We start from the raw sequence: 13119 nt of genomic DNA on the forward strand, positions 1-13119 counted from the left end.
CAGATTAATTTCAATTTAACTGTTGTGTTTTTATTTCTGGAGGTGCAGAATTAAGGGTCGACCTAATAGAAAATGAATAAGTAAATTGAAGATACTAGAATCCAGCAATCCACAAAGATGTATTATAGAACATAATTTTCTTCATCTTCACCCATTGTCTATCAAAGATAATCATAGGAAAATAAATCTTGCAAATTGTCTAATTTTAATAAAAATTGCCTGTTATTTGCATAGAGAATAGCAATAGAATTTGCAGTGAGAATAGCAATGATCAACTCTATAGGTTCATTTATTTTGGGGTGTTGGCCATACCCAACCATGCTCAGGGACTTACTCCTAACTCTGAACTCAGGAATCACTCCTGGTGTGTTCAGGGAGTACTAGAAATCAAACGTGGGTTGGCTGTGTGCAAGGCAGGTATCCTATCAGCTGTATTATCACTCCAGCCCTTTGCTGGAAATTCTTTGTGGGAAATTTCACATTGAACTTTGTGTAGCCACTCAAGGCTAAACCACACCAATGTCTCTTAAGACTTTGCCAATAATACCTGCAAATTTGGATTAATTCCTCTCTTCTTTAGTTCTCCCAACAAAATATCTTGGGATTTCTGGGCTCATCAGGAAATGGTCTTCCTTACACCTCAGCTAGGATTTTTTTGCAACCAGTTTTAATAATGTCTCAGGCTTATTTTTCTTTATTCACTTAGCCAGGTCAACTTATTTCCTTTCAGCTTTCTGATCATACCTGGAATAGTGTGCCTCATTCTCAAATGTGACTGCAGTCAACATCTTGATAATACAATCATGTTCCAGTTGTACTAATACAATACATTCTTTTTTTTTTTTTTTTTTTTTTTTTTTTTTTGGTTTTTGGGCCACACCCGGGCATTGCTCAGGGGTTACTCCTGGCTGTCTGCTCAGAAATAGCTCCTGGCAGGGCACGGGGGGACCATATGGGTCACCGGGATTCGAACCAACCACCTTTTGGTCCTGGATCGGCTGCTTGCAAGGCAAACACCAGCTGGTGCTATCTCTCCGGGGCCCTACAATACATTCTTATTAAACTTATGTAATATATATATATATATTGCCATAAAGTAAAAATATTTACTAAGAGTTTCTGAACATTGGCAGAGACCAAGAGATGAGTCACAGGTCTGAACAAATGATTTGTATGAGGGAGGCCCATGTTCACTCCCCAGTGCAACATTCCTGACCCTGTTAATTTGTCCCCCACCTCCACCTGAGACTTGCCACTCCAGATCTCAATAAATGACTTAAACAATTAGGAAATCTTTTCACTGTCCCTGACCAGGAGCAGGTTGGTAATCCAAGAAAACTTTCATTTATCAGATGAAAGTCCCATTCTAGCCCAAAACAAGGACATCTTGTATTGAAAAGCTTATTTTAACCCTTATAGGGCTAGAATGATCATACAGCAGGTAGGGGTTCTTGCTTTGCAATAAGAACCAGGTTTTGATCCTGGCACCCATAATGGTTCTCTGAGTATCATTAGCAATAATTCCTGAGAGTAGAGCCAGGAGTAAGCCCTGAGTGTGATGATTATGGCCTAAACAACCCCATCCTCATCCCCCAACTCTATTTTAGCCAGACTACAACAAGGTTGCATTTTCTTTTTTTCGTATTTTCACTTTCCCTTAATAAAAACACTTTTGAGGGAGCGCTGAAACATAGCTTAATGGTAGGGCCATGCTTGCATGACTGAAGCCCTGGAGTTCAATCCCCAGCTCTGCTGAGATGCAGTCCTAAGCACCACAATACCACCTCAACATTTCCCTTCAGGGGTCAGATACTGGAGCAGATTGGGCATATTAGTAGCAGGACTTACTTCTGCTCTTGTGCTCAGGGATCACTCCTGGCAGCTTGGTGGGACATATGTGGTGTTAGGATTGAACCCAGGTTGGGCCCACATGCAAATCAAGTTCTCTGAGAGCCAGGTGAAATTATTCCTCAGAAGATGGAAAGCAAAGGGAGGAAAAAGGATTAATAATCAAGGGTTTGGGGCCCGGAGAGATAGCACAGCGGTGTTTTTTGCCTTGCAAGCAGCCGATCCAGGACCAAAGGTGGTTGGTTGAATCCCGGTGTCCCATATGGTCCCCCGTGCCTGCCAGGAGCTATTTCTGAGCAGACAGGCCAGGAGTAACCCCTGAGCACCGCCGGGTGTGGCCCAAAAAACAAAATAATAATAATCATCATCCTCATCATCATCATCATCATCATCAAGGGTTGATCAGAAAACCTAGTTCCATTATTTTTAGTTCTAAGTATTTTTCTTGTTAATTTTTTGTGGGGTGGGGAGGTGGGATTTTACCTGACTGTGCTTAGGACTTTACTGCTTACTTTGTGCTCAGGGATTAGACCTGGAAGGGCTTAGTGGACCACACAGCAGTTCTCAGGGATTAATCCTGGCTCTGGATTCAGGAATCAGGAATCACTCCTGGCAGTGCTCTTGAGACTATATAGAATGCCAGGGATGGAATCTGTGTTGACTGCATGCAGGCAAATGCTTTAACTGCTCTACTATCTCTCCAGCCCAAGGAAGACAAAAATTTTTTTTCAACTCTTGTTACTATCTGCTTGACTTTTGTCATCTGCTCCAAGCAACTATTTATCAAGTTTGTTCAAATGAATCCAGCTTTCCTTTGCTTCCTGGAGCACAGCTGGCTGCTTCTCAATCAGGTTGCTTATTGCTGACTTCCTGAGGAGGATGTGGAGATGCAGCGGGCCAGGTGTTGTTCCCATGCAAAGTCAAAACCACGCACTAAAGATAAACCCCACGAACTAGAATTCACTCACTTTTTCAGTGCTCCTTTCCTTAATGTTCTTTGACCAAGGAAAAGATGCCGGTCTCAGTTTTAGTCCTGAGGCTATCTCCACTGAGTAGTCTACTGAAAACTGGGCTGAAGGAACCTGGAAACCAATATCATGTTCCCTTCAAGCTAATCATACAGGAAGCTCAGGCATGTTTGCCTTACAAGGAGGGTGTATGTCACCTTGGTTTTTGTTTTGGGGCCATTGATGCTCAGGTTAAGTCTGGCTCTGCATTCAGGAATTTTGGCAGACTTGAAGATATTGAACCCAGGTTGGCCATATGCAAGGCAAGTGCTTTATCCCTTGTACTATGGCTCCAGTCCCAGTCTGCTACCTTTAAAAAGGATCTTACAGTCTTTTGTGTTTTATTTGTTTTGTGGCACTCAGAAGTTACTCCTGGCAGGCTTAGGGGAGCAATGTGATGCTGGGGATCAATCCCAGGTTGGCTGTGTGTGAGGCAAATGCCCTACCTGCTCAGCTCTCGCTCTGGCTCTGACCCCTGGATCTTTCAGTTTTGAAGTGTAAAATATTTCAGCCAGGAAATAGAGTGTGGTTCAAGTGGCAGCACCTTTACTCTATAAGAGTAGGCCCCGCCGGGCGGTAGCGCTAAAGGTAAGGTGCCTGCCTTGCCTGCGCTAGCCTTGGACGGACCGCGGTTCGATCCCCCGGTGTCCCATATGGTCCCCCAAGCCAGGAGCAACTTCTGAGCACATAGCCAGGAGTAACCCCTGAGCGTTACCGGGTGTGGCCCAAATATCAAAAAAAAAAAAAAAAGAGTAGGCCCCAAGGATTGATTACTTGCCCCATCTGGCCCCTCCAGCCCCCCCAGAGTGGCCCTTATTTTTTGGGGGGGGGCCATAATCGGTGACACTCAGAGGTTACTCCTGACTGTGTGCTCAGAAATTGCTCCTGGCTTGAGGGACCATATGGGACACCAGGGATCGAACGGAGGTCCATCCTGGGTCAGCTGCATGCAAGGCAGATGCCCTACCACTTGCGCCACTACTTCAGCCCCATGGCCCCTATTGAGAGAATATAGAAAGGAGGCCAGGCGGAACCTCAGTGGCCAGAGTACCTCCCTTACCAGTATACAGCATGGTTTCAGCTCTTGGTGCTGCCCACGTGGCAGTGTGCACAGTCCTGAAAGCTCTGTGGCCTGTGATCCAGTGCTGCAAGATTCCTGGCAGTGCTCTAGCCAGGCACGTGCAAGCAGCACACATGAAAATGGTGTAACCCGGCAGCACTGCATGGAGAACAGGGCGTGAGCAACATAGCCAAGAATGTAGCACGTGTGTGAGATGCGCGGCTGAGTGTTTGGAAGGAGGGACGGGGGAGCAGGAGGCTACCAGATGAGCAAGGCAGCCCCAGCTCTTTTTGATGTGAACCCCAGATGTGAAGAGGGGGTTGTCTTAGCTGAGCAGACAGGGTGGCAGTATTGTATGGACTGACGACAAGGCTCTGGCCTAGGACCACACTAGCTCTTTTTGTGACTTGGGCGAGTGACCATAGTGTAGTGTGGAGTTTATGACCATTTATTAAGCTAGATATTTTTTTTGTTTTTTGTTTTTGGGCCACACCCGGCAGTGCTCAGGGGCTACTCCTGGCTGTCTGCTCAGAAATAGCTCCTGGCAGGCATGGGGGCCATATGGGACACCGGGATTTGAACCAACCACCTTTGGTCCTGGATAGGCTGTTTGCAAGGCAAATGCCGCTGTGCTATCTCTCCGGGCCCTAAGCTAGACATTTTTAAGATATACGAAATGTGGGGCCTGAGCAATAGCACAGCGGTAAGGCATTTGCCTTGCACATGACCAACACAGGACGGATGGTGGTTTGAATCCAGGCATTCCATTTGGTACCCCATGCCTGCCAGGGGTGATTTCTGAGCACAGAATAATAATCAAGGGCTTAGACCTAAGCACTGCAGGGTATGACCCAAAAGCCCCCCCCCAAAAAAAAAAGAAAGAAAAATGAAATAGAAAATGTATGGAAGCTTTTCAGAGCTTTCCATAAGTTTACCCTGAGGATCATTAATGAATATTTTGGGTATTATCACTTTCAACTTTTTTTATTTTTTTATATAGATTTTTAGAATAAATTTGAAACCCCATTAGATAATAGGGAGAAGAGTTGAACAGACATTTCCCTGAATGGGACACATAGGGGCCGGAAGTGAATAGGGCACTTGCTTTGCACACTGTCAGGTCAGGTTTGATCCCTGGCACCTGATATAGTCCCCTGAGCTCCTTCCAGGAATTCTCCTTGAGTACAAAGCCAGGAGTAAGCTCTGAGCACTGTTAGGCATAGCCACCGAAAACAAAAAACCTAAAAGGTCATGGACATACGGAAAAGTGTTCGTTGTCACTTTTTTCGTTGTTTGTTTTTTGGGCCATATTAGCAGTATTTAGGGTTTACTCCTGGCTTTGTGCTCAGAAACTACTCTTGGTGGTATTCAGGGAACCATATGGGGTGCCAGGAATTGAAACTTAGGTCTGCCATATGCAAGCCAAGCTCCCTTCCTGTCATACTATCATTCCATACTATCCATATTCATATTATCCATACTATCACTTTCCCTTTTGATCAGGGAAATATAAGTTAAAATGACAGTTTGATACCATCTCACACTGATATGATAGCAACCATCAAAAGGACTGGAAACGGGGCTGGAGCAGTGGTGCAGCAGTAGGGCATTTATTTGTCTTGCACGCTGCTGACCTAGGATGGACTGCAGTTCAATCCCCAGACATCCCACATGGTCCCCTAAGCCAGGAGTGATTTCTGAGCGCAGTCAGGAATAATCCCTGAGCATTACTGGGTGTGGCCCAAAAACCACACACACAAAAAAGACTAGAGACAACCAGTGTTGGGGGTTGTGGTGAAAGGGAATGTTGTCTGGTTCGCCTTTAAAGAAAATTGTGTGGAGATGTTTTCAAAAACCAAGAATAGGGCCAGAGAGATAGCACAGTGGTAGGGCATTTGCCTTGCATGCAGACAATTAAGGAAGGATGGTGGTTTGAATCTCAGTTCCCATATGATCCCCTATGCCTGCTAGGAGCAATTTCTGAGCACAGAACCAGGAATAACCCGAGTGCCACCAGGTGTGACCAAAACAAACAACAACAACAAAGACAAGAATAGAGCCTGGATTAAAGCCTAAACACAACTAGGTGTGGCCAAAAAAATGAAAAGAAGGAAAGAGGGAGGGATGGAGAGAGGGAGAAAGGAAAGGAGGGAGGGAGGAGGGAGGGAGGGAGGAGGAGGGAGGAGGGAAGGAGAAGGAAGGAAGGAAGGAAGAAGGAAGGAAGGAAGGAAAAGGAAGGAAGAAGGAAGGAAGGAAGGAAGGAAGGAAGGAAGGAAGGAAGGAAGGAAGGTCAATGTCGGGCTGGAGAGATAGCATGGAGGTAAAGCATTTGCCTTGCATGTAGAAGGTCAGTGGTTTGAATCCCAGCATCCCATATAGTCCCCTGAGCCTGCCAGGAGCAAGGCAAATGCCACTGTGCTCTCTCCAGGCCACTTTTCTTGGGGTTTTTGAGCAAGGAATAAGCCCCAAGCACTGCTAGGTGTGGGTCCCCTCCCCCCCCCTCAAAAAAAATTTATGGAGCTATGGTAGAGCACTAGGCTGCTATAAGGAAAGAAGAAATCATGCAGCTTGCTAGAATTGGATAAAATTGGAGTATATCCTGTTAAATAAGTCTAAAAGTGAAGGATAAATACTAGATAATCTCATCTGTGTTGTTAAAAATAATAATAAATAGGGGCCGGGCGGTGGCGCTAAAGGTAAGGTGCCTGCCTTGCCTGCGCTAGCCTTGGACGGACCGTGGTTCGATCCCCCGGTGTCCCATATGGTCCCCCAAGCCAGGAGCAACTTCTGAGCACATAGCCAGGAGTAACCCCTGAGCGTTACCGGGTGTGGCCCAAAAACCAAAAAACAAAACAAAACAAAACAAAAATAATAATAAATATAACGTTTTAAATAAAATATTTTATTTAAAAATAAATACAAATAAAAATTATTAAAAATAAATACAATAGGGGCCGGGAAGGTGGCGCTAGAGGTAAGGTGTCTGCCTTGCAAGCGCTAGCGTAGGATGGACTGTGGTTCGATCCCCTGGCATCCCATATGGTCCCCCCAAGCCAGGGGCAATTTCTGAGCGCATAGCCAGGAGTAACCCCTGAGCGTCAAACGGGTGCGGCCCAAAAACCAAAATAAATAAATAAATAAATAAACAAATAAATAAATAAATACAATAATGTTAAAAATAAAATTGAGATGCTGGTTGCTTCTTAGTGTATGAACATTTTTTTTTTTTTTTTTTGGTTTTTGGGCCACACCCAGCGGTGCTCAGGGGTTACTCCTGGCTGTCTGCTCAGAAATAGCTCCTGGCAGGCACGGGGGACCATATGGGACACCGGGATTTGAACCAATCACCTTTTGTCCTGGATTGGCTGCTTGCAAGGCAAACGCTGCTGTGCTATCTCTCCGGGCCCAACTGAACATTTTTCGAGGTGATTTTTTTTTTTTTTTTTTTTTTGGTTCTTTGGGCTACACCCAGTGATGCTCAAGGGTTACTCCTGGCTATGCACTCAGAAATTGCTCCTGGCTTGAGGGACCATATGGGACGCCAGGGGATCGAACTGTGGTTGTCTTAGGTAAGTGCATATAAGGCAAACGCCCTACTACTTGCACCACTTCTCCAGCCCCTCAAGAAGGAGATTTTTAATGACTGCAAGTACTTTGGAAAATGCCATTCCTTGCCATGATAATTCCTTCTATAAGAAGAAAAGTTGATCGCAAAGCTTTTAATTTCTTCTATTTTCTTGTAGGGGACATGCTGTCCAAGTACCGAGAACCTCTGATCCACACCTTCCTGAGGGGAGCAAGAGACCCAGACAGCACCCATCGGGCTAGCAGCTTAGCCAACCTTGGAGAACTGTGCCAGCGACTAGACTTCCTACTGGGTCCTGTGGTCCATGAGGTACGGCTTGGGCCTCTTGGGGTCTGCCACTTCTTGACTAAGGCCTGCAGAGCAACCCAGGGTGGGGTGCAGGAGATCTGAATTCTCTTTCCACTGCTGCTTCTCCTTTCCTTAGATAGGGCAAATCACTGCCAGCCTCCCTGGCCCTCTGTCACCTGTGTATAAAAAAAAAAGTGACATTTCTGAGAATTTTTCATGTTTTTCATTGAAGTAACATTGCTTGACAACATTGTTTAAGAATCTTCATTAAGGAGGCCAGAGAGATAGCGCAGGACTAGGGCATTTGCCTTGTACACAGCCAATCCAGAGCAGAAGGTGGTTCAAATCCCAACATCCCATATGATCTCCCCAGCCTGCAGGCACGATTTCTGAGTGCAGAGCTAAGAGTTAACCCCGGAGCACCGCCGGGTGTGACACAACACCAAAAGTCAAAAAAAAAGAATCAATATTTAGAAATAGCAGCACAGTGGTGAAAGCAAATGAGGGCATTTGCCTTGTATACAGTCAACCTGGTTTTGATTCCTGGCATCACATATGATCCCCAGAGCCTGAGAGAAGTGATTTCTGAGAGCAGAGCCAGTAATAACTCCTGAGTGCTGCCAGGTGTGGCAAAAAAAAAAAAAAAAAAGAAAGAAACAGAAAATGAAAAGAATGTTTAGCGGTCAGAGAGACAGTACAATGAGTAAGGTATTGGCCTTGTACACAGCCATACAGCCAACCTGCATTGGCTCTCAATCTCTGGCACTTCATATGGTCCCCTAAGCCTTGCCAGGAGTAAGCCTTGAGCATTGTGGCCCCAAACAAACAAAATAAAGAATTAATGAGGGCCAGATAGATAGTAGCTGGTAAGGCCCATACTTAACTTGCACATGGTCAACCTGCATTTAAGCCCTGGCACCCTATATGGTTCCAAGCCCTAAAAGTGATCCCTGAACACAGACCCAGGACTATGACCTAAGTACTACCAGGTATGACAAAGAAAGAGTCAATGTCTGGGGCCAGGAAGGTGGCGCTAGAGGTAAGGTGTCTGCCTTGCAAGCGCTAGTGTAGGACAGACCTTGGTTCGATTCCCCGGCGTCCCATATGGTCCCGCCAAGCCAGGGGCAATTTCTGAGTGCATAGCCAGGAGTAACCCCTGAGCATCAAACGGGTGTGGCCCAAAAGCCAAAAAAAAAAAAAAAAAAAAAGAAAGAGTCAATGTCTGTATGGATAAGACCTTTTTTTTTTTTTTTTTATGGTTTTTGGGTCACATATGATGGTGCTCAGGACTTATTCCTGGTTTCCTGGTTCTGTGCTCTGGAGTCACTTCTGATGATACTCAGAGGATCATATGCTGTGCCAAGGATCAAGTCAGGGTCAGTTGCCTGCAAGGCAGACACCTTATTGCTGTGCTGTCTCTCTGGCCTCATATACCTTTCTTGGGTTCTTGAAATGGCAAGCAAAGCTTTTGTTTTTATTTTACTTCAGTTACAACAATTTTTTGGGGGGGGGCCACACCCGGCGGTGCTCAGGGGTTACTCCTGGCTGTCTGCTCAGAAATAGCTCCTGGCAGGCACGGGGGACCATATGGGACACCGGGATTCGAACCAACCACCTTAGGTGCTGGATCGGCTGCTTGCAAGGCAAACACCGCTGTGCTATCTCTCCGGGCCCCAGTTACAACAATTTAAAATTTCAGAACTATCAATGGTAGGTTTGCATGCAACATTCCAACACCTGACCCACCACCATAGTGCCCCAAAGTACCTTCATTTTCACTAGAAGTTCACTTCTGTGCTTTACTGCATCTACCCACCTTCTACCCACCCCACTGACAACTATGAATTGGTCTTACCATCTGAAAGTTTGGTTTTGCTTTATACAGGTCATTCGTTTATTTGGTTGCTCTGTGTACCATGGATGAGTTGAAGTCTTTCTCCATCCGACTTATTTCACTTAGCTACACCCTCTGGGTCCATCTATCTTGTTGCAAAAGGCCTAATCTCACCTTTTTTTAATTGCTGAGTAGAAATAGTTAATTATGTAGAAATGCCACATCTTATCCATTCACTTATTTGTGGGCACTTCAGTCATTTCCATATCTTGGCTATTGTAATAAGCACATAGAATGCAGGTGAGTCTTCAGATAAAAATGCTTTTATATTTGGGGATAGGAATAGCCATATCATTTTCTACTTGGACTGTACCAAGTAACATTCCTACCAACAAAAAATATTCTCTAATCCTCTCCAAATTCGGTTTTCTTTCTTTCTTTCTTTCTTCTTTCTTCTTCTTTCTTTCTTTCTCTTTCTTTCTTTCTTTCTTTCTTTCTTTCTTCTTTCTTTTTCTTTCTTTTTTCTCTTTCTTTCTTTCTTTCTTTCTTTCTTTTCTTTCTCTTCTTTCTTATTCTTTCTTTCTTTCTTTCTTTCTTTCTTTCTTCTTCTTCTTTCTTTCTTCTCTTTCTTCTTTCTTTTCTCCTTCCTTTTTTTTCTTTCCTTTTTTTTTTGGGGGGGTCACACCCGGCAGTGCTCAGGGGTTACTCCCGGCTCTACGCTCAGAAATCACTCCTGGCAGACTCAGCTTGGGGATCATATGGGATGCCAGAATTCGAACCACTGTCCTGCATGCAAGGCAAACACCCTACCTCCGTACTATCTCTCTGGCACAAATTTGGTTTTCTTTATTTTTTTTCCTTTTCTGTTTTGGTTTTGTTTTTGTTTTGGTGGCACTCTGGGGTACTCCTGGCTCTGCACTCCTAGCAGGCTTGGGAAGGACCATTTGGAATGCTGGGGATGGAACCTGGGTTGGCTCCCTCCAGGGTAAAACCCTACCCGCTGTGTTATTGCTCTTGCCCCATTTCTTTTAAAAATTTGTTTGGTAAATAAAGATATTAATTAAAAGAATATGAAAGCTCAAAGTCATAGTATCAGAATTTAAAAAAAATTTTTTTGTTTGGTTTTGATTTTGTGGGCCACACCCAGAATTGCTCAGGGGTGACCTGGCAGTACTCAGAGGAAGTATAGGTATTTCCAGGTATCAAAATGAGGGTTAGCTGCATGTAATGCAAGACTTTAAACGAAGGATCCTCAAACTATGGCCCATGGGCCCCATGCAGCCCACCAAAGACATTTATCAAACCATTGGGAGTTTTTGCCACCACTGCCTGTCCTGCTTAACATCTGACTCATCCCGGGTCCATAATGTACATATGTGGAATGTGTGCCTGCACTTGCTGACTCTCCTCCTTCTCTCTGTCTCTTGAGTCCTTATCTCAGTTTCAGGCAGGGATCCTCAAACTATGACCTGCAAGCCACTATTGTTCATAACTTTTTGTAATTATAGTCTGGCCCTCCAATGGTCTGAAGGACAGTGAACTGGCCCCCTATTTAAAAAGTTTGAGGATCCCCACCTCAAACCCTATAATCTCTCAGAACTTTTTTTTAACTTAAGGCATTGTGATTGGCAATACTATTCATGACAGAGTTTCATGCAGACAGCTTTACAACAACACCCCCTCCACCTCTTCCCTGCACCTTTGTCTCATCCTCAACCCAACACACATATGTTTATTTCTTAGCTTCAGATAATAGCCATTCCTAACTGTGCAAGGTTAGATAGTTCATGACTTTTGACTTGCACTTCCCCAATAACAGGACATTATTATTATCCTTTCATGTGCCTATTGGCTTCTGTCTGTCTCTTACATTGCAAAGTGTTCAATCCCCAGTAAACACCATATCTCATTATCACAGTTGGAGCGACAAGGGAAAAGGGGATGGTGGAATGGGAATTTTTTGTTTGTTTTGGGCTCATACCCAGAAGTGCTTAGGCCTGACTTCTTATTTTATGCTCAGGAGTCACTCCTGGCAGTGCTCAGAGAACATGTAGGATGCCAAGAATCAAACTCTAGTCAGCCACATGCTTTAGTGCTGAGAACTTTATAACCATACATTCTAAGAAAGTAACTGAACCTTCCTGAAGCAGCAAAAAAAAGATTAATCACCAAAATTTGGAGATAGTTACCTGAACTGAAGAAACAATGAAGGAAGACATTAAATTTTATCTCTGGGGGCCTGGGAGATAGCATGGAGGTAAGGCGTTTGCCTTGCATGCAGAAGGATGGTAGTTCAAATTCCGGCATCCCATATGGTCCCCCGAGCCTGCCAGGAGCGATTTCTGAGCATAGAGCCAGGAGTAACCCCTGAGCATTGCTGGGTGTGACCCAAAAACCAAAAAATAAATAAAAATAAAAAGACAAAACTGTAGGCAGAGGCCCTCTTGAGTGTTTGTATGTGTGTGTGTGTGGCAGGGGAGTCAGGTTTATTTGCCAGAGTATTATCCTCTATGAACTACATTTCCTAGACCCTTTGCTTCAGTTTGTTTCATCATCTTAGTCATCAGAATATTAATATATATTTTGATTAACACCTGTGTGCAAGGCAGTCATTTACAATGTAGGACAGGGCAGGGAAAGTTTCTGTGTCGCCAGAAGTCTTTTTACCACCTGTGCATTGGACCATTTAAAACCTTCTTGGAATAAGTGGCTGATAGAGGTAAATAATTACAGTTTATGTTACAACTTCCCTGAGGGGACCAGGGTTCTTGTTTCTTTGACAATACCCAGGATCCTGAGATGGAGTGTGTTGAATGTCAAAAGTTAGGAAGCCCCTTGTGAAAAGGCCTTACCTTGAGCATCTCTCTTGTCTCGTTGTTAAGGAGACATATTCTCGAAGACCTCACCATTCCCCTGAAGGGCTGGTGTTTCCTGCATCCTAAGCTTAAAAATCACTATGTTTGTTGGCTATGCTCTACTCTTTTCTTTTTATTTATTTATTTTTGGTTTTTGGGTCACATCCAGCAGCGCTCAGGGGTTTACTTCTAGCTCTACGCTCAGAAATCGCCCCTGGCAGGCACAGGGGACCATATGGATGCCGGGATTCGAACCACCGTCCTTCTGCATGGAAGCAAACGCCTTACCTCCATGCTATCTCGCCGGCCCCTATGCTCTACTTTTGTAAGGCACCAGGACAGGATTTTTAGGAAGGTTATACACACATCAGGCCTTTCCTCAAGAGACCACCAGGCACACCCCATCCCCAAATTTTGGTAACTTTTATAAATTAACTTAGAGGAGCCAGAGCCATACCATAGAGAAGCCTGTCTCTGCTCTCAGCCCCGAACAGCACCTGTCAATGCTGTTGACAGGCACCAATCAGATGCATGCCTGGCCTAGTGATACCTCCCACCACCCAGTTCCTCTCCAGTCCGCAGCCTCCAACCCAGGAGTGTTTGTGGTCATGAACAAGTGGTGATGCCACCAGGGCAGTACT

At 44.8% G+C, this 13119-nt stretch overlaps 1 protein-coding gene across 1 annotated transcript in view; it reads left to right on the plus strand.

Annotated features, from left to right (window-relative positions):
- Positions 1-13119, plus strand: part of TANGO6 (transport and golgi organization 6 homolog) — a 188971-nt gene that overhangs the window by 130504 nt on the left and 45348 nt on the right. The window contains exon 16 of the mRNA XM_049786336.1: positions 7659-7810. Within this exon, the coding sequence (XP_049642293.1) occupies positions 7659-7810 (152 nt within the window). The remainder of the gene's footprint in view (positions 1-7658; positions 7811-13119) is intronic.

Source organism: Suncus etruscus, chromosome 14 (genome assembly GCF_024139225.1).
Source record: "Suncus etruscus isolate mSunEtr1 chromosome 14, mSunEtr1.pri.cur, whole genome shotgun sequence".
NCBI lineage: Eukaryota > Metazoa > Chordata > Mammalia > Eulipotyphla > Soricidae > Suncus > Suncus etruscus.